Source organism: Gossypium arboreum, chromosome 10, assembly GCF_025698485.1.
Source record: "Gossypium arboreum isolate Shixiya-1 chromosome 10, ASM2569848v2, whole genome shotgun sequence".
Taxonomy (NCBI): Eukaryota; Viridiplantae; Streptophyta; class Magnoliopsida; order Malvales; family Malvaceae; genus Gossypium; species Gossypium arboreum.
The window spans coordinates 112,509,947-112,531,848 of NC_069079.1; the positions used below are offsets into that span (position 1 = coordinate 112,509,947).

General features: G+C 34.3%; 2 protein-coding genes across 5 annotated transcripts; one reads left to right on the plus strand and one right to left on the minus strand.

Annotated features, from left to right (window-relative positions):
- Window positions 1-1,551: 1,551 nt before the first annotated feature.
- Window positions 1,552-13,215, plus strand: LOC108489096 (protein transport protein SEC23-like). 3 transcript variants are annotated; one of them, XM_053019877.1, is made up of 14 exons: window positions 1,563-1,864; window positions 1,992-2,067; window positions 2,552-3,301; window positions 3,372-3,545; window positions 3,641-3,802; window positions 3,956-4,098; window positions 4,599-4,674; window positions 4,754-4,929; window positions 5,028-5,109; window positions 9,526-9,603; window positions 10,704-10,865; window positions 10,987-11,250; window positions 12,185-12,289; window positions 12,961-13,215. In XM_053019877.1, the coding sequence occupies exons 3-14, from the start codon at window positions 2,579-2,581 to the stop codon at window positions 13,099-13,101; spliced, it is 2,286 nt and encodes a 761-aa protein (XP_052875837.1). In that variant the 5' UTR covers window positions 1,563-1,864; window positions 1,992-2,067; window positions 2,552-2,578; the 3' UTR covers window positions 13,102-13,215. The 3 variants fall into 3 exon arrangements, with proteins under 3 accessions (XP_017648862.1, XP_052875837.1, XP_017648863.1); XM_017793373.2 differs by lacking the exon at window positions 1,992-2,067 and having other exon boundaries at window positions 1,552-1,864; window positions 2,547-3,301; XM_017793374.2 differs by lacking the exon at window positions 1,992-2,067.
- Window positions 13,216-13,948: 733 nt separating this feature from the next.
- LOC108489094 (uncharacterized) lies at window positions 13,949-19,548 on the minus strand. Of its 2 annotated transcripts, none has more exons than XM_017793371.2 (11): window positions 19,330-19,548; window positions 18,912-18,994; window positions 18,633-18,818; window positions 18,372-18,483; window positions 18,225-18,258; window positions 17,919-17,956; window positions 17,767-17,801; window positions 17,499-17,651; window positions 14,819-17,334; window positions 14,458-14,535; window positions 13,949-14,341 (listed from the first exon to the last, which is right to left on the minus strand). In XM_017793371.2, exons 2-11 carry the CDS (start codon window positions 18,968-18,970, stop codon window positions 14,268-14,270), a joined length of 3,285 nt encoding a protein of 1,094 aa, XP_017648860.1. In that variant the 5' UTR covers window positions 18,971-18,994; window positions 19,330-19,548; the 3' UTR covers window positions 13,949-14,267. The 2 variants fall into 2 exon arrangements, with proteins under 2 accessions (XP_017648860.1, XP_017648861.1); XM_017793372.2 differs by lacking the exon at window positions 19,330-19,548 and adding an exon at window positions 19,105-19,298.
- Window positions 19,549-21,902: the final 2,354 nt, after the last annotated feature.

Consider the following 21,902-nt stretch of genomic DNA (forward strand, 5'->3'; position numbering starts at 1 on the left):
TGTTTTACATTCACTTTTTCTTTCTACTTTCTTTGTAAGTGTTTTTTTTTTTTTATTTCAAATAATGAGTAAGTGTCAATAAGATTTGAATGAGAGGTTTAGACTTCACAAAGAGAGACCAGCCCAAAATGATAGACTTCATGCCGATATGAATTAACAAATGGCTTAAATAATCAAATTAATGCACCAAATATCAAGATCCTTGAACAAAAGTCAGTAAGGAAAAACTCAAAGTCCCCATCCTAATTGGGATGATCGAGAGGTTAATCAAAGGGGAAGGAGAGTTGATTGTGGAATAAATTATGATGATGATGACGGTCCTGTTGTAATCACCAGGAGAGATAATGATATTAGTTCCATCAAATTGAAGGTTCCTCCATTCCAAGGCAAGATTGACCTCAATGCCTACATTGAATGGGAGAGTAAATTTGATTTACTATCATGTTTTATTGGGGGTTATTTGGGCACCATAAGATTAGGAGTATATCTTAAATCCATATTAGAGTTTGTCCTCACTATGCTTTAAAAGAATAAATTAAAGTTCTGTTAGTAAATATAATGATTCAACTATTAACTAAATGGCCTGGCTCAATGGCTAGAGCTAAGAAGGAAAAATCAAGAAACTGAAAATAACCCAAATCAAGGTCCTTTAACAAATTATGAAATATAAGTAAAAAATTATGATTATACCAATCAAGTTGAATTTTAAAAATAAGTTGCATTTTATTTATTATTTAATTTAAATTTTATATCATGTAAAAATAAATATTTTATATTTAAAATACTGAAAATAACTTAATTTTTTTATATAAAATATTTTACAAAAAAATATCATTTTCTTGAAATTTGTTTTTAAAAGTATTCATGAAAAAATTTGAAAGTTATTAAATAATTTAAAATTTTTATATAAAAATTATTTTTCATTTATTTTAAAATTCACACATGCATCAAAAATTACTATAAAAAATATAAACATGAATATGTGATTAAAAGTCATATAAATTCAACAATCACATGAATACTAAATATTTTTAAAATAAATCGATTGAGTCTTAGTTCAATTCGCATATGTATTATTATTAATATAGGAGAATGTGTGATGGAGTTCATTTAAACGTATTATTCTACTATTTATGGGTTGAGGAGAAACTAACCATAAATATACATGTAACTTTATATATCATAAAGAAAACTTATAATATGAAATATTTGGCATGACTTTTAATTTAATACAATTATAAAGATAAAATTTTAATTTTATTTCAATTGGACTTAAAAATATAAATATATGTATTTCTTTAATATTGAAGAAATATAATTATACATTAAAATAATATTAATAATTTATAAATATTGAATAAAACCATATTCTTCTTTACAAATCTAAAATAAAATCAAAATTTATATACCATATAATTGTTATTTAAACTAATTCATGATAGCTTTACTGTTTATCATTATAAAATTAATATTTTTATCATATTTACTATTTTTATATAATTTTAGAACTATTCGTGATAAAAAACAATTCGTAGATACCAACTATTTTTTATGTTCTGCTGCGTTAAAACAAATATCAATCAAGTTAATTCTTTATTGGCAAATTTATTTATCAGTAAATTTTGTTGGGATTAAATCTGTATTTTTTTTACTATGCTTTTGTAGGTACATCATAGAATGACGGCATTCTGCTAGTGTCATGTTCCTCTGGTTAATTTAATTTAAGTTAAAATTTAATTAAAATTTACATTTTAAATGATAGTGTTGTTCTGTTCTATGATCTCTCGACATCTTGGAAGCTTCTCCGTCGGATACGATTCTCTCCGATTCCTCCATCAGATCAGAGGCTTTAGAGCCGTTTCCGGTCAGCTGATTATTGCTTTTTCCTTTAATTTTTTTCAATCCTAATAATCTCTCTTTCCTTTGCTTCTTTTATAATTACTGCTTCTCCACTTTCTTCAAAATCCTCACCAAATTTAATCGACATTTAGGCTGGAAACTCCGATGGAATGGCATGATTTTAGTCGCTTTGATTGGGCTAGATCGAGTTAGGACTTAGGCAGACAGGTTTATGAATTTATGCGGCTTAATTTCGTTGTTATTTGTCATTTCATGTGGTCTGTGTTGCTCTTTCCATAACTGCAACTCGTTGATGAACAAGAAATTTCCCTAACATGCCTTATCAATATTCTGATTTTCGATTTTGCCTTTGCCGTCCTTCGAAATCTCAAGTGAACTGGACTATAACACACTATTTTGTTGTGTAACGCGCCTGCCCCTCTTCGTTTTACCCTCAGTAACTGCTTGATTTAGTTCACATTTCTTTCCGCAAGTTTATTCTACAAATTTGAAGGACATTGGTTGCAACTAGCTTTTATGCTGGCAAGTTATTCATTCTCTCAGAAAAAAGAAAAGTAAAATTCATTTAAACAATCGTTTATATTCATTTATATATATGTTGTTTGGTGAACCACTAAATTCCTTTCTTCTAATATTTCTCAATTTTTTTTTCCTTTTCATGAAATGGTAATTTCTTTTCCTTGCAGCATAGGTAGGGCGAATTAGTTGCATAAAGATTATGGCTGAATTCATGGAGCTGGAAGGGCAGGATGGGGTTCGGATGGCATGGAACGTGATACCAGGGACAAAGCAAGAGGCAAGTAACTGTGTGGTGCCAGTGTCAGCCGTCTACACTCCGATCAAACCATTCCCCAACATGCCGGTCCTACCCTATGCTCCTCTCCGTTGCCGCAATTGCCGCTCTGTCCTCAACCCCTTCTCCATCGTGGATTTTGCTGCCAAGATTTGGATCTGCCCCTTCTGCTTCCAGCGCAATCACTTCCCTCCCCACTATGCCTCCATCTCAGACGAAAATCTCCCTGCTGAGCTCTTCCCTCAGTACACCACCATTGAGTACCAATCCCCAGGGGAGGCCTCCTCCATTCCTCCTGTCTTCATGTTCGTTGTTGACACCTCCATTATTGAAGAGGAAATGGCATTCCTGAAGTCTGCATTGTCCCAGGCCATAGGCCTTTTGCCCGACAACTCTCTTGTTGGTTTGATCACATTTGGCACCCTCGTTCATGTGCATGAGCTTGGCTTCAATACCATTCCTAAGACCTATGTCTTCAAGGGCTCCAAGGATGTCTCTAAAGAACAGCTTCTTGAGCAGATGAACTTCTTCCTTATCAAGCCCAAGCCCCCCACTGGTGTCATTGCTGGTGCCAGAGATGGCCTGTCTTCTGAGAGCATTGCCCGATTCCTGTTACCTGCCTCTGACTGCGAGTTTGCCCTCAATTCGGTAAGTTTTGAGCAAAATTTTCTTTTTACCATGTCTAATTCAATGCTAAACCACTGGATTCCCTTTCTAGATCTTGGAGGAGCTCCAGAAAGATCCTTGGCCCACTCCTGTTGATCAACGAGCTAGCAGGTGTACAGGCACTGCCTTGAGTATTGCTGCCAGTTTGTTGGGTGCCTGCGTTCCTGGTTCTGGAGCTCGAATCTTGGCATTTATTGGTGGCCCCTCAACTGAGGGCCCTGGTGCTGTAAGGACTGCTTTGTTTCCTTATTCTTCATTCATCATGATAACAATCTATTTCTATTAGTTTTATTTACCTGTTTACCAATCTTCTCCTTGTAGATTGTCTCAAAGAATCTATCTGAGCCAATACGTTCCCATAAGGACCTAGACAAAGATTCTGCTCCCCATTATCATAAAGCAGTTAAGTTCTATGAAGCTCTTGCAAAGCAACTTGTGCACCAAGGACATGTGCTTGATCTCTTTGCTTGTGCCCTTGACCAAGTTAGTATTTGCTTGCACTTTTTAATAATAACAGCTTTTATCCTTTTTCTTATCTAGTATAAAAGCATTCTAGTTGTGGCTTCTTACCTGCACCCGTCTAATTTCCTTGGATAAAATCACATTCTTCTGTTGTGATATGTTATTTTGTCCTAGGTTGGTGTTGCTGAACTTAAAGTTGCTGTTGAGAGAACCGGGGGACTCGTTGTGCTTGCAGAAAGTTTTGGTCACTCAGTATTTAAGGACTCTCTTAGGCGTGTTTTCCGTTCAGAGGACAAGGATCTTGGACTATCTTCAAAGTAAGGCTTTGTTGAACTTAGTCTTGTGCCTTATGTTACGCTGACTTCATTTTTTCTAAAATACTTTTGTCCACACGAATTCAGACATAGGTATGGAGGGTACAATCCTCTGATTATGTGGAAAAAAATTTAGAAAATTGAGCATACCTGTCCCAGACACATGCTTATATCTGACACTCACCTTCAAGTCTAGTAATGTAACTTGAGCCACCATTGCCTTCCTATAGTTGCATGGTACTTAACACGAACCAGCTCTGAAATATCCATTCTTCTTGATTTTATTAGTCCATTCTATGCAGCATTAATTTGCCTTGATACTAGCTGGTTTATGTTAGCCTATCGAGGACAATGGTTGTTTCTATTTCAAATTTCATGTACTCCTGGATGCTTTGTGTTGTGTAATTGAATTGCCTGTTTAAACGTTCTATAACTTTTCTATTTTATAACTCATGATAGCTGAACCATTGAACAATCTGGATAACTTATTGCTTGGCTTGTAGTGGTATATTTGAGATCAACTGTTCAAAGGACATCAAAGTTCAGGGTATTCTTGGGCCCTGTGCATCTCTTGAAAAGGTATAGATGAAAGACTTACATGGTTTCCTCTTTCTACTGGCCATGCTTAAAGTGTCTAATTGTTAGTAACTATGTGCAGAAAGGTCCTTTGTGCTCTGACACCATAGTGGGGCAAGGAAGCACTAGTGCATGGAAAATGTGTGGCCTCGATCAAGCTACGTCTTTATGTTTAATATTTGAGATTGTTAAGAAGGAGATCCCTGATGCTACTCTTCAGTCCTCAAACAATCAATTTTATTTCCAATTTCTAACATAGTATGAACTCTTACCTTATATACATTATATTGATTCTTGTTTTAATATTATGGTGGTAGCAGTTCAAACATCTTTGGCTCACAGTTATATTTCTACAGTTACCAGCATAGAACCGGCGAAATGAGACTTCGTGTTACAAGTCTTTCAAGAAGATGGGTTGCTGGACCTGGAAGCATACAGGTAGCCTTTGATTTTCTATTGTAATTAATTTATTTTTCTTAGGTACTATCCTTTCATTGAATTATTGATTGTCTCTTCAATGATTTATTGTTTGATGACTTTTGCTCCACTAAAAGACTTTCCCTGCAATTTCATGTTTATTGTCAATTAGCAATAATAACAAAAGGGAAAAGGAAACAACCAAGCCAACTGTCTCTAATTTGCCTTTGATGCTATGCAACTTTCTAAGAAAAAATGAAAATCACAGCTGATATGGATGGGGAAGATATCCTGTGATCTTGATTTGACACTCATTTAATATGCTTGAAAAAAAGTATATAAGCAATCAGTTGAGACTTGAGGCAGTTTACAAATTTGCTTGGATGTTCAAAGGAGAGTATATGTGAAATCTGTTGCGAAGCTTGTAGCGTGTTTAACATTGGACTACTAGGTAGGTACAAATATATAGGTTGGTTGGTGGAACAGAGATGGATACTATATTACATTATTGAAGGTAATTATTTAAATTTATTTGGTGTCTGTGTATTGATTAGAGGCTGAAATTACTACTTGCAAAAATGGGAAAAAAATTGAAATATAGGAAGTAGGAACCATTTATGTGGGCTTTGATATTTGGGATTGATTCTTTGGCTCGATTATTAAAAGGGGAAGCTATGTAGGTTGGCATGGCATCTCAAAACATTAATCTACTACAAACTACAAATGGCTGAAGAAGTTTATCCTTTTCCCTTTTTGATGCACTGAGTACCACTTCATTTGGCTTCAGAGGTTTTACATTCTTTTAAACATTTAATAATGTCTGTTTTCGTCTTCTTGAAGAATAGTGTGAATTTTAGCACTGACTTTAGCCTTGTGTTGTACATGACTCAAGCAATGGAATGACATTAAGAATCATACTAGATAAAATAGTACAGGAATAGATGATGAACTTTATACCATGCAACTTCTTGAATTTCAGTCCTTATTGGAAGTTATTTTGTATTGCCTACACCAGTTTTTTTCCTTTCTCCAACATAGAGACCCTTGATCGATGCACATTGTTGCATACATTATGATAGATCATCACTATTAAGTATATTAGCTTGGATAGTTTGGACTTTAAGGTGATGATATGGCATTGTAGCTAGTAACATCTCTTTATTGAAATATACATTTGAGAACCTGTGTAGTTCTTTGGCCAAATCACTTTAGTTTTTTCATTTCTACTTGCTCTTTATTTGTTTCCCTGTTTCATCCCCCCAAAAAAAAAAAAAAGAAAAATAATAGTAATAATAAAAGGATAAAGGAGCATTCCTCACTTTCTCTGCCCTTGTAAGTTTTCTTTCTGTCTTTTACCTTCAAAATCCCATATCAGCTATCAAACAATGAACACGAAAAAATGAGAGGAATTCCTATGATTTGCTTTTTGTAACAACAGTAAGAAAAACCATCTCAATGAATCTCAAAAGTAACTGGATCAACTAACGAAATAAATTCTGGAGCATAGAGAAACTTTGGCCAAATCATCCAAATAAATCAAAATTTGCCAGTCTACCAACCATCTTCATCTGTTGTCATCTTCTTCTGCAATGCACCAGTTTCAAACTCAAATGTTGGAACTCGCAAACCCAAAGACATGATGTATCTGTGAAATGGGATCTGTATACCTCAAATCTATTGGCACATATGCACATTGTTGCATACATTATGATAGATCATCACTATTAAGTATATTAGCTTGGATAGTTTGGACTTTAAGGTGATGATATGGCATTGTAGCTAGTAACATCTCTTTATTGAAATATACATTTGAGAACCTGTGTAGTTCTTTGGCCAAATCACTTTAGTTTTTCATTTCTACTTGCTCTTTATTTGTTTCCTGTTTCATCCCCCAAAAAAAAAAAAAAAAAAATAATAATAATAATAAAAGGATAAAGGAGCATTCCTCACTTTCTCTGCCCTTGTAAGTTTTCTTTCTGTCTTTTACCTTCAAAATCCCATATCAGCTATCAAACAATGAACACGAAAAAATGAGAGGAATTCCTATGATTTGCTTTTTGTAACAACAGTAAGAAAAACCATCTCAATGAATCTCAAAAGTAACTGGATCAACTAACGAAATAAATTCTGGAGCATAGAGAAACTTTGGCCAAATCATCCAAATAAATCAAAATTTGCCAGTCTACCAACCATCTTCATCTGTTGTCATCTTCTTCTGCAATGCACCAGTTTCAAACTCAAATGTTGGAACTCGCAAACCCAAAGACATGATGTATCTGTGAAATGGGATCTGTATACCTCAAATCTATTGGCACATATGCACATTGTTGCATACATTATGATAGATCATCACTATTAAGTATATTAGCGTGGATAGTTTGGACTTTTAGGTGATGATATGGCATTGTAGCTAGTAACATCTCTTTATTGAAATATTTATTTGAGAACCAGTGTAGTTCTTTGGCCAAATCACTTTGGTTTTTTCATTTCTACTTGCTCTTTATTTGTTTCCCTGTTTCATCCCCCCCCCCCAAAAAAAAATAATAATAATAATAATAAAAAAAGAAAAAAGGAGCATTCCTCACTTTCTCTGCCCTTGTAAGTTTTCTTTCTGTCTTTTACCTTCAAAGTCTCACATCAGCTATCAAACAATGAACACGAAAAAATGAGAGGAATTCCTATGATTTGCTTTTTGTAACAACAGTAAGAAAAACCATCTCAATGAATCTCAAAAGTAACTGGATCAACTAACGAAATAAATTCTGGAGCATAGAGAAACTTTGGCCAAATCATCCAAATAAATCAAAATTTGCCAGTCTACCAACCATCTTTATCTGTTGTCATCTTCTTCTGCAATGCACCAGTTTCAAACTCAAATGTTGAACTCGCAAACCCAAAGACGTGATGTATCTGTGAATTGGGATCTGTATACCTCAAATCTATTGGCACATATGCACATTGTTGCATACATTATGATAGATCATCACTATTAAGTATATTAGCGTGGATAGTTTGGACTTTAAGGTGATGATATGGCATTGTAGCTAGTAACGTCTCTTTATTGAAATATTTATTTGAGAACCAGTGTAGTTCTTTGGCCAAATCACTTTAGTTTTTTCATTTCTACTTGCTCTTTATTTGTTTCCCTGTTTCATCCCCCAAAAAAAAAAAAATAATAATAATAATAATAAAAGAAAAAAGGAGCATTTCTCACTTTCTCTGCCCTTGTAAGTTTTCTTTCTGTCTTTTACCTTCAAAGTCCCATATCAGCTATCAAACAATGAACACTTTGCTTTTTGTAACAACAGTGAGAAAAACCATCTCAATGAATCTCAAAAGTAACTGGATCAACTAACGAAATAAATTCTGGAGCATAGAGAAACTTTGGCCAAATCATCTAAATAAATCAAAATTTGCCAGTCTACCAACCATCTTTATCTGTTGTCATCTTCTTCTGCAATGCATCAGTTTCAAACTCAAATGTTGAACTCGCAAACCCAAAGACGTGATGTATCTGTGAATTGGGATCTGTATACCTCAAATCTATTGGCACATATTCAACAAAAAATTAATTACTAAACAGGCCTAGAGTCCAAATAATGATACAAAAATATCTGTGTATGTGTAAGAAAAATTGAAAGAAGAGACTAGAATTTTAAAGGCAGAACCTATTTTGTGAAAGAGAATGGAAATTAAATATCCATTCACCCTATGTTGCTAGTACCTAGCTGCTCAAATAGCCATGCTATGAAACATTACACAAAGGAAGCTAGTTTTAGATGATCCTTTATCATTTGATGGTGATATTTGTCTTGGTGAATATTACCAGTGATAAATAAATAATTAATTTAATGAATTGTCAAGGTATATTTGTCTTTCACTATTTGCACTCTTAGAGTTGGTACTTTATTATATGGCATGTCATTCATTATTTTCACTCTTAGATTTGGTACTTTTATGTATGGCATGTTATTCATTATTTTCACTCTTAGATTTTGTACTTTTATGTATGGCATGTCATTCATTATTTATATTGATAAATTAACATCATCTAATACATTGTTGACATAACAGTTGCAAACTAACAAAATGGATTGAAGTGAATATTGGATCTTTGTCCTTGGCTAAATCGGGAGTTTAGCCATATATGAAAAAACATTAAAAAAAAAGAAGCTAGTTTTAGATGATCCTTTATCACTTAATCGTGATACTTTTCTTGGTGAATATCACAAGTTTGCTAGTTCTCTTATCCCCTTCATCAGGTAAACTTGAATAATTTTGCATATTTTTCCTTCTTATCTATTGCCTTTTAATTCCTTATCCCCTTCGAAGATGGGGAATTGTTTACTAGGAATATTTATCAGGTGTCAGGTTCTCAACTTTACTTTTCAGTATTTCACAGGATTTCACCTAATCAAGCGACATTTAATGCTGTAGGACTTGATTGCTGGATTTGACCAAGAAGCAGCAGCCGTGGTGATGGCACGCTTAGTGTCTTTCAAAATGGAAATTGAGGTACTCTTTATATCAAACATAATGTTTTTCAAGTTTTTTTAATCCAGATGATTCTTGGAAGAACCGGTATTTCATGCAAGCCAATATTTTACACGACACACACATATGTAATTATTTTTGAATGTATTGCTTCACTGATACTAGCGGACTTTTTGAACCTTTCTCCTTGGGTGATGTCAGGGTACATGCTTTTAACCACAGTGCCTAGTGTGCTTGAGGTCACTGACAAACTGCCTTTTAGATTTGAGGAAATATTTTTATAATTGTGGGACTGCTTCCTCCATGCCCCCTTTTTTTTGCTATGAAAGGTAATACTAGAGGAAAATGAAGGAAATTCATAAAGGGCACACTACCTAATTACATTGGAAGTATTCCAAGCCTCGCATTAAGAAAGGAAAGGAGTGTGGTTATAAAGTAATCCGATTCATTTAAGAAAGGGATCTGAAACCGTTAGTTTAGGACTTCAAGATTCTTCCTCCCTCTGCACCAGGTAGTGCAAACAAGACACTGAGACATAGTCCCCAACATTTCTTAAAGAGTAAGGTACATACATTTTGGAAGGAAACTCAACCTAAAATCTCAGCAGCACAATACTATTCTAGTCATCCTGCAATATGCAGGAAACCACTAACAAATAGACCATTGTTCTCTAGCAACAATGCAAGGAGCTGAGAACTGACATCATCCTGTTGAGATTTTTTTAAAATCTTACCCTGTATGCAGAAAGATGCTTGGCTTTTATATGATCTGGTGTTTGCATCTCCTAAATGTACTCCCTGTTTCTCCATATTCGTTTTTTTTTTTTTTTTTTGTACAAATTAAGGTTGTGTAGTACATTTTTTACTTTTTTCTATCCTTACCGAGTTACAGACTTCTTCATCTCCTTATTGTATCATGTGTGATGTTTTTTTCCTGGCCCAAGCAACAGCTTTTCATTAGATGTTTAAAATTGGTATATGGGTACTTGAGAGCTAGGAGAGATGAATGGGCTTTTCCCACAGCCTATTCAAATACTCCTTTAAGTGTTGTTTTCATTCCTCTCTGCAATTTTTTGACCTGTGTGATTGTGGTGTTTACTGTTTTTAAATATTGGCATGCAGGCTGAATTTGACCCTATAAGATGGTTGGATAAAGCATTGATACATATGTGTTCCCGTTTTGGGGATTACCAAAAGGATAGCCCATCTTCTTTCAGCCTGTCTCCAAGGTTCTCAATATTTCCTCAGTTCATGTTTCATTTGCGACGTTCACAATTTGTCCAGGTAGTCCATCTTGGTTTTTATAAATCACATACTTTTTCATCACAGTAACTGAAAAGTATGACCTAATATAGGTTATGGGATATTGGAATTTTCTTCAAATAAGCTGGTTCATGCCTTACAGGTTTTCAATAACAGCCCTGATGAGACAGCATACTTCAGAATGATCCTGAACCGGGAAAATGTTGCCAATTCGGTTGTGATGATTCAACCTTCTCTGATTTCTTACTCATTTCAGTCTGCTCCCGAACCAGCACTGCTTGATGTGGCTGCAATTGCAGCTGACAGGATCCTGCTTTTAGATTCTTATTTCACCATTGTAATTTTTCATGGCTCAACTATTGCTCAGTGGCGGAAAGCTGGATACCACAATCAACCTGAGCATCAGGTAATATTTCTTGAATTTGGAATTTATATGTTCAGCTGAACAAGAAAAGCAAGTCTATATTTATCCAAAAAACTGACAAGGAAAGCCAATATCTGGAGGTCTGATGTTGGGCAAAACACAGATTGTCCACGTGGGGAAAGTGTAATTGCAGAAAGGCACCAAAAGTTAAGAAGTAGATACTATCTGAAAATTTAATCCTTTCATTGGTACCCATAAGTTTAGCCAAGGCTGTTTGTTGTCTTTTTTTTCTTGACCAGTATGGTCTCATTATCATGGACAGAGAATTACATGGACCTCCACTATTAAACAAGAAATATTGCTGCTGGTCATGAAATATTTTGGCCCGTAGTTTTAGAGTCGTTGGCCTCCAATTCCGGAGTTTTTTTTCCCCACTACTTTTTTGCATTGGTAACATTAGCCTGTGTTTTGCATATATACTTAGACTGGATTATTATAATTTTATTTGGCCCTCTAATTATTTGTCTTAGGTTATAGAAACTATCCATGTTTAAGCAAACGGAAGACAACAAATATAACCTAATGCACCAGTCCTTGAAAAAAAAAAAGCATTAATATAAAATAGCCTAATCAGTTTAAAATATCCTAAATCTATGTACTAGAGTTCCAATTAATCCCTTGAAGTTAAAATAAAACAAAGCAACAAAATCAGTATTAATATTGCATCATTTTGCCTGCATATTTGCTTAGGGAAAAAGTAATTTAAATATTTACTAATCTCATACAAGTTGTGATAGAAAGTCTTAGATTATGCGTGAACCAAAAAAGAATAGAAAAAATACATCCTAAGAAATGCTCTCTTTTTTTTTTTTCATTTTATTTGTACTTAAATCGAAAGATTTAAAAAAATAAATAAGAAAAACTGAGCCTTGGATAGTGCATATTTGTTATGAACATTTTCATTTGTTCCGTGTAGGCATTTGCCCAGTTGCTGCAAGCTCCTAGGGATGATGCAGATGCAATAATCAAGGAAAGATTTCCAGTTCCTCGTCTAGTCATTTGTGACCAGCATGGCTCACAGGTCAGAATCTGTTGTTCTTGTTGCTTGTATATTAAGTTTTTAATTGTGGATATAATATAATTAAGACTTAAGAGTACACAGTTGCAACTAGAGATGTCAAAAAACTCCGAGATGTTTAGGCTCCAACCTGCCTTGAGCCTATAGGGGTGGGATTTTCTTTGAACATGGGATTTCAGGGTGGAGCTGGTCAGTTTATTCCCTTAGAATTTTCAGAGTCTGGTTTAGGTAAAAGCTGCCTGCCTCAATATATTTACTGAAATGCCTTCAATTTGATAACTATATTTTTTTATTAGAATTTATAAGCTATATTTTAATTTTATAAATATATATTTTTATATTTTGATTACAATTTCTTAATTTTATAAGATCGTATAGCATGGAGTTGGTTTAGTTTTGTAAAAATTAATATAATCTAAAATTTCCATGTGAGTCGAGGTAGAATCTGGGAAATTATTTCAAGGTTGAGGTTGGAGTTGGAGTTGCGTGCTAAAGTATTAAATAAAGTTCCAGGCAGGGGCGAGGGTGGGGCAGGTTCAGGTTTGAGTAAAAATCAAGTGCGAGCAAAAATCACCCTTTGCCCTCTTTAATATAGTATGCAACATTCATTCATCTTCTTGTTGGAAATCTGGTGTTATTAAGAGAGTGTGTGATGAAATGATTGTGGATGTCAGGCCCGTTTTCTTCTAGCAAAGTTGAATCCTTCCTCAACATACAACTCAGACGGTCATCATCCGGGCGGAGATATAATCTTTACTGATGATGTCAGCTTTGAGGTGTTCTTGGATCATCTCCAGAGATTAGCAGTTCAATAATCTTTTAATGAATATGATAGAGCTGTAGGGAAAGGGAATTTTGTAAAATTTATTATCATTTAAACTTTTGTATAGTAATTTTAATGCAAAACTCGTGCTCTTTTTTTTTTTTAATTAACGAATTTCAGTCACAAGGAATGGAGGGAACACAGTCTTCTTTTTTTTTCTTTTTTTTTTTATCATGTGGAGGGATACATTCGAACTTCGAAGATGCTATATGGTTATTAATTTGTAAGACACTTCTCTTTTTGGTGAGAAAATGAGGAAGTGGTGAGTTCATTTTAGGACATACCCTTTTTTAAATATATATATATATATATTAGGACTAGAATCTCAAATATTTGATCTATCAGAAAAGGAGAAATAAGTTGGAAAGTACGACACATTGTTAGGTAGAATAATAGAAGGAAAGAGCATATGTTAAGTCTCTTTAAGGGGGTAGAGAGTTGGAAAATTTTATTAGAGATAAACCCATCTTATGACTTATAACAAAAATAAAATGTAATCACTGCAGCGATAGTTGGTTCTTAGTTCAATGGTAAGATCGAAGTCCTGAGAATGTATGAATTTTCTCTTCTTATATTTCAGGTTCCAGTGAATCTTTATAGTGAAAATTTTGTATTTAATTGTTCAGTTGACGTTTCATTTAGCTTTGTTGACACGTCGAGTCTTGTAATTGGTTGCATGAATTTTATCTCTGAATGCTATATTCTTAGCCATTTTAGATCACAAAAAAGTTGTGCAACGCGCCACTCTAGCAGTCACTACGGGATTCCACAGTACAAGGCTAGAATTTTTTGAATGCTAGCTCTTATAATTTGTGCTGATACCAAAAAAAAAAAAAAAATTAAATTAAATCATTATGGTTTTATTATGTCCTTAACATAATGGTTAACATGGAACAATTTGGTTTAGCAGCATGGAAATCCTAATCCTGCAAAGTACTGTATCTACATCAACATCTCACCAACACAATACAGAGCACCAGATAGAGATGATCTCCCACAGCTGACATGCAAAGCAACACCAACACACCAAAAAATAATAATAATAATAATAATAATAATGGTAAGAGAAAAGCAGAAGTTTTGGCCATTCAGCCAAGCTAGTTCATTTTAGCTTAAGGACTGAGAGAAAATGTCGATAACCTCGTTTTTATAAATGTCCTAGCTTTGGCGAATCTTCATGTCACTTGGTTTACTACCCCTAAACGCTGAAAGGGAGAAGAAAGACCTTGGCCCTGAAAGAAAATAAAAGGCAAAAAATATTAGAATTGGGAAGGAAAAAGAAAATAAACATTTTATTCCAGAAGATTAAAAGGAGAGGAACTGGATTAATAATGACATGGATGTTGACCTTTGGTAGTGGAGGCAGCTGCAGAGACACCTCCCTTTTGCAATTTGTGTGCATCAAATGTGCTAATGCCTGATTGAGCTGCATAACCAAAATATGCAGTCCTTTCATAAGAAATAGGTGAAGATTCAAGGAATGTAATATTTACAATTATTTTTGTATTTTCCAGAAACTTGAGCAAAAACTTGAGCAAAGAAGCCAAAACAGACGACCAATAGAATAATGAACCACAGGACACAGGCATGAAAGCAGTTACTCCTATGATTTTGACCTAGAGCCACCTCGATTCTATCCATATGAGACAAACAGTTTGACAGAAATAAGAATGTAATGATTATGGAAAAAGAGAAAAATCAAAATATACCAGATGGAAGCTCATGAGCATCCAAGTGATTTTCATATCCATCCGATAACAAAGTCTTTTGTTGCCCATAGTTCTTTGCATGAAGAGCAGCCTTTCGTAGTAGGTTATCAGCATTTTTCTTAATATAAACTTTTGATTCTTCTGTGTCATCCTCTCCTTCAGAAAAGACAGACGGGCTAGACCAACCCGACATATTTGCATCCCCCTTACTCTTCCGAGCAAACTTCAACAGCCTCTTCAATCCCTTGGGTGCATCCTTTTGGTAGACCATTGCAGGAGGATTTTCAGCATTTCCCCATTCGGTAGTATCAGCTTCACTACTTTCTTCTTGCAGCATCTGTGACAATGAGTGACGGACACGAGGACTAGCCGATCCAACAGGTGCAGTGCAACTTGAAGAGGTAATTTCACCCATTTGGTCATCACATTGGTCAGGCAGTTTCTGCTGCTCTTCTATTTCTACCCAGGCAGTTGGTGAGATGGTTGATTCTTCCGCACCTTGGGAAGAACCACCTACATTTTTTAGGTCCTCTTCAAAGTCAGGAGCAAGTTCATCAACACTCTCAGTCACATCACATTTCTGGTGGTCGTTTGCCTGTGTTTCTGGTAGAATAGCATCATCACTGTGATCCAGTGATGAAAAATGCTGATCTTCGAGGTCATTCACCAAGACAGAAGAATTAACATTGACATCACTCTCTTGAGCATCAATTGAATTTTCAGTGTTTTTCAAAGGGTCCTCCAATTGAGAAGGATTTTTTATCTTGTTAACGGCACCAACAGTAGAGGTCAATCCAGAACCTTTGCGGAGAAATGGCTTTGATTCCAGTGGAACTACAGTACTTTTCTTTGTTACCTTGTTATACAAACTAGGCTTTGCTGAAACCACACTGGATGAGTCTCCACGTGCTACTGCAACTTTTGTCCTGGTTGTTTTGTTGCTTTTCATTGAATTTTGCTGCTGCTTCTCATTCACACCAATTGAACCTTGTTTAGAAGTCTGCGTTGGGTTCACTTTTCTTCGTTGCGGCTGGGAGTTTTCCACTTTAGGACTCAGTCGAGGTACTGATTGTGCTGACTGAGGTTTCCGACTTGTTGGCACAGTGCCAGAAGAAGAGATTCCTGCAGAAATTTTAGCTGGTGATGTTCCTCTTGTTCTTGGTGATGGCGTTGAAGGCCATGACTTACGAGTAGCAGGCAATGGGGATGTTCTAGATGAGATCCTCTTTGCACTTGAAGCTTTTGTGGTTTCTTTTACTGTTTCCTTCATTGTAGCTGGCTGAGGACTCTTTTGTACCTTTTGGGAATTTTTAACAGATTTTAGGGCCTTTGTTGGAGGATCCTTTTTACATAAATTATTAACTTTTGTGGAAGCCATTTCTGCTTTCCTCTCATCAAGAATTTTCTGCATTGCTTTAAACGTTGCTTCTTTTTCAGCACGCTTTCCAGCATTTTCTCCTCTAAGTTTTTTATCCCTCTTCTCCTTGTAATGGTCATAAAATCCACCTCTCTGCTCTGGAGGCAGATTTTGTCTGACTTTAGTTTGAGGCTTCTTACGGCTAGCGGGCTGATTTTCCATCATTCTTTTGAACATTTGGTTCAACTCCACTTCCTTTTTCCGATTCCATTCAGCTGAGCTTTTTGACCTTTCATTAGCTTCCTCTTCTTGGATTATATCTGTGACCTCATGAACATCTATTGGACTAGCCAAGCTCTCTTCCAGCCTTTCTAAATTCTTATCAACAGTCTCATCGACATTGTGTGCATCGGTTCTAGTATCAGGTTCCAAATTAACTTCTGACCTCATGATATCATTATTAGGAGGCTCCAGAACAGGATCTTCAGAAGCATTCTGTGATAGGCATTGGGAGGAGGATTCATTCATACCTGCACTCCATCTTCTCAATACAGACTTACTTGCACCAAGAGAGATGTTTGCTAATGAGTTCCTTTTAGGAACATCAGTAATCTGGTCCCTTTGTTTTCTCTCAAAAAGATTGATTGCATCTTGAACACTCATACGCTGAACATTATTCTCAGGTTTATTAGCATGTCCTGATCCTTCCTCTTCACTACCATCCGAAGCTACATCTCTTTGAGGAAATATCTTTTCTCTAGGAGGAATGTAACTAAGGCTCTTAATGGTCAGAGCAGGGGCCCTACGTGAGCCACTCCTCCCTATTTGAACCCTTCGCATGGGAGACGCTGAACGTCTAGGTGATGCAGATCTTATAAGAGCTCGACTTCTTTCTGCAGACATTTGAATCTCGTCGCTTGAGTCAGAAGATTCCTCACTTTCTGTTGAGCTCTGACGTTCAACTTGGGCAGCTTTTGCTGGTGAAACACCATACTTAACTGGCGTTTCTGAACTGGGTGGCTTTGATATTTGATTATTTCCACCAGTCTTGTTTATTCTGTCAGTCATTGAAGCAAAAGTGGATGAAGACTTTTCATCATCAGACACAGTAGCAACTTGATTCTTTTGGCTCAGCTCTTGAAACTTATAAAAAAGATTCCTGCAATAGACTTACTAAGATTATTTTTTGCTTATAATTCATTTCAATAAACAATCTATATATATAAGAAATTCAAATGTTTTGGTAAAAGTATTGCATTACAAATTGTTCAAGCAAATAAGAATTTAAAAGATCCATGCACTTTCTTTTGGAAGGCAACTTACTTTACATCATTTACTCCAAAATTTTCAGCAAATTTGGCTATGTGAGTGATTTCTTTGTGGGAGCAGGTTTCTCCAACGGACTGGTTAAAAGCTGCAACAAACTCACTTCTTAATGCTGTAAGTCTTGAGTCCATAGCACGTAAGAGCTCATTCCTAGCAATAAACTTTCCATAGGTTAGTTACAATTTTCAGGAGAAATTAAACACCCTGACAAACAAACCATAATACATATATTATATATACATAAATATTATACTAGTGAACTTACTTTGAGGAATCTGACAATGAATTGTGACCGTCAATCTGCAGAGATCAAGTGCATATATTAGTGGCAACAACATAAATTAGAATAATAAGAACAACTACTAGAGGACCTAAAGGAAATTTTGATTACAAAAAGTTGTGAAGAACAGCGGTTACTTTGGATGCTAGTAGCACGTCTCCTGAGTTGCAAGTATCTGTTGAACAAGGAAAGAGAACAATTAATCTCCCAAGGCATTTAGGTTCAATTGGAAAAACACAAAACCAGGGAGATAAGCAAGACAGACAAGGGACAACACTTCTGTTCCCAATTAGTTTAAAAAGAAACCTCAATCATATGTTAAAGTCTTCAGTTTATTTGCAATGCAAATAAATAGAAGGCAATAAGATGAATGAATAGTACTCCTTTTATACCAAGTATCTAAGAAAATTGTAACATTAAATTCGCTCGAACATAACATTTACCTTTTTCGCTGCTTTGAATATGATCTTGGTGACCCTGAGAAGAAGAAGAAGAAGAAGAAGAAAAAGAAACTTTTGTTAGCGATGACTCCTACATATAATTAAAAATCTAGAGACAGTCAAAGACACAGACAATATTTTATCACTTACCTGAGCATATAGAGAAAGATGAAATTTTCTGGCTTCCTCCAAAAGAGACATCTCACCTTCAATACCTTTAGCAGTATCCACTAAATCAGTTGAACCAACAAGATGTACGAATCTGAGAAAGTACAAAGGGGGTAAGCGCATGCAGAACTAAAATGCCCCCCGATTCAGAGGTCCGACCCAGCTTGACTCCTGATTAATCAGGACCCTATCAGATGTAGGAGGACCTCTGACAAAAAAATGGAAAATGAGAAAAAGGAGAACCTGGTGAAAGTAGATTTAGTAAACCAGTGAGCATAGTTGAGATTGTTAGGAGGTTGGAGTTTGTAGTCAGCTTTGGAGCCTTGGGTGTACAAGTTTTGTAGGTCTGGTAAATGGGGCAAGAGCTTCTCCAGAACCCCAACTCCCACTTTTTCTACTTTGTTGTCACTACAACTATATGCCTCATACCTAATACATATAATTCAACATAGCAGAGAATGAGTATTCCATTGTAGATAAAAAGAGTAAGTGAGTTAGTGACATTGGAGATGCAGGTTGAACCTGTTTTCAGCAGGTAGGATCTGAATGGTGGCGTAATCTAAAGGCGAATCTCCATCCATCTCTTGAAATTCCTTTTCGGGTACCTAACAAAAACCAAAAATAGAAACAAAATGGTTAACGGAAATGGCGAAATCAGTCGCAACTCAGCTGCTGCATTATTGGATTCGGATCTGAAAGAGTTAAGAATGCACACCACCACTATATCTACAGCTACAAAGCTTTAGCTTTTTTGAAAGGGACACAAGCAATAAAATCAATCGCCTTTCAACTGCAACTTCACCTTGTACTAGTAGTAGTAGTAACAGCAATTGAAAGCGCAATTTTAGTTCTGACACCCCCCAATAAAATGCAAAATTGGTGGTTTGATTTTGATTTGGTTTCCATGAAATAGAAATTAGAAAAATAAAAATAAATTTACCTTGTGAAAGTTGAAACAGAAACAAAATGACGCAGTGGCAGTGACAGAGCCTCCTCTCCTCTCCTCTCCTGAGAGTGTATGGAGATAGAATGTGAACTGAAATCTGAAAAAGTATCAAGAGACTGGAAAACCAGATGTATGGTTTCGTCATTGGTGTTGGATTTTCTGTGTTTTTTTTTTAAAGAAAAATTGGATGAATTATTATTTATTATTAATTATCAATATATTAAATTAATTGAATATGTCGAAGTTATTTAGTTAAATAGGACTTTTCTGTTGACATACCAGTAAAAGTACTTGTATTTGGATGCATTTTTCGATAATTACACATTTTCATACTATTGTGAGGAAAATATGTTCAATTGGATTTTTCATGTTTTTCACCAAAAATGATTTATTTTAAAAATTTTAAAAATCGATTTATTTCACCAATTAACTTCTTTTTCATATAACTAATAAAATATTATTATTAACAGTAATAATAATAATTGGAACGTAAATGGTGTTTTACCTTTAATTTTGTCTCTATCTGTCTAAAGATCCCTATCAATAAAATTAAAGCGGTAGACACACCGATTACTATTTATTAACTAATTTTTCATTTAATTTTAATTTTAATAAACAATTTAATTTCCTACTGAATTTTAGTCAACGGACCCAATTAATCGGCCAAAATATTGACTTTGACAAAATAAAATCCAGCTATGGGCTTATTATTTTTTATCTCCTTTTTTCCTTGAAAGGATTTTTCTTCTTCTTCTCCTCCTCTTTATTTTTATTTTATTATCATATATTTATATTATAAATGAAATATATATTAAGAAAAATCAAATTTTAAAATAATTTAAAATAATATTGTAAAGGTCTTTCTTTATTTTAATATCTTTATTTAATATCATTTAGAAAATAAACATATTCTTTAAAAAATAAGTATTTATTTTGAGAAATTATACATTAAAAACTCATATATATATATATATATAAACTAAATTGTGATGAAGCCAAAATAGATAATTTATTTTCTTTGTTTATTTTTAAATCTATTTGGTTTCTTCTCACATTCTAATATTTGTTTCTCGAAGTCGAATAATTTGAATTTGAATTTTCTTTCGTCTCCTTTTTCCGCTTGTATTTCTTATCATTTGGTATCAGAATGGAGAAAAGAGACAGAAGGAGGATCGAATTCAAGTTGCTTGACTAGATTTGATATGACATGAAAGGAGTCCAATTAAATCATTTGAAATATAAATCCTAACAAACTCAATCAATGACTCTAATCAAGAAAATAGTAGCAATATAAAATAAGAGTTTTACAATATTTTACCCAGACAATAATAAGAAAATAGTAGCAATATAATAACAAAATAACAACAAAACAACAGAAGAAAAGAAAGTTTAGGTTGATTCAAACCGGACTTGACCAAAAATCCTACTTGAGGCATGATCCGTTTAAAAAACGAGCCTTATATTTTTGTGCAAGCCTATTTCGAGTCTATATTTTTACCTAAATTCTCTCAATTTTCAAGTCTAAACAGATGACTTAGCCTATAATCAAGTTTAAAGGCAGATAGAGGCCATGCCCTCTCCCTCTCAAAATAGAAAATTACAACTTTGTCCTCTTATAAACGTTAGATTATAAATAAATATATGATAAAATTATATTTTGAATCCACAAAACAAAAAAAATGTTTAGTCTCATTTAATTATGATGAAACTATAAATTAATATATAATAAAATTATATTTTAAAAAATAAAATTTATAATTCAATTTTAACTTCCTAAATTTTTTTCTAGATTTTGCCCTAGTTATAATCTAGTATATATATATATATATATTAGTTTTTTTCTTATTGATGAAGGGAATTTTTAAGAAGATTTTTGTATTGTGATTTGAAATAACAAGTGTGTGGATGGTGAAGGAAGGACCACATTGGGAACGTAAAGTGAACATGAAAAAAGAAAAAAAAATTCAAAAATTCACGATTTGTAGTCATATGCTTATTCCTTATCCTCCTATCCTTACCTTTGCTCCACTGCTATTCCACCACTTCCTTTTCTTTTTGCTCTACTTTGCGTTGCTTATCATTCAAGTTTCCTAGGGGTTTCAAAACAACCTCCACCCCCCTGCCCTCTAATGCTTCACTTCAAAACAACTCAACCCAAATCAATACATTCATGCACGCATACAAATACTAACATTTTTTCAATATTTCCTTGCAAGATATATCATGATCTCTTCAAAAAGTGAAAAGAGTTTAGTTAAAAATATAAGTTTAAAAATTATATTTGGGCAATAAATAAGAACTGTTTAAAAAACGAGTCGGGTCTTGAGTAAAAATTTTTTTTGACTTAAGCCCAACTTGACCTAAATTAGCAAAAGACAAAAATTCTATTATTTTCTTGTTATTTTCTTACTATTTTGCTGCTATTTTTATTGTTATTTTCTTACTGTTTTGCTATCATTTTATTACTATGTTACTACTATTTTATTGTTATTATTTGGATATTGTATAACTATTGTTTTATTGTTGATTTTGTTACTATTTTAGAGGCATTTGTTTATTAAGTTACA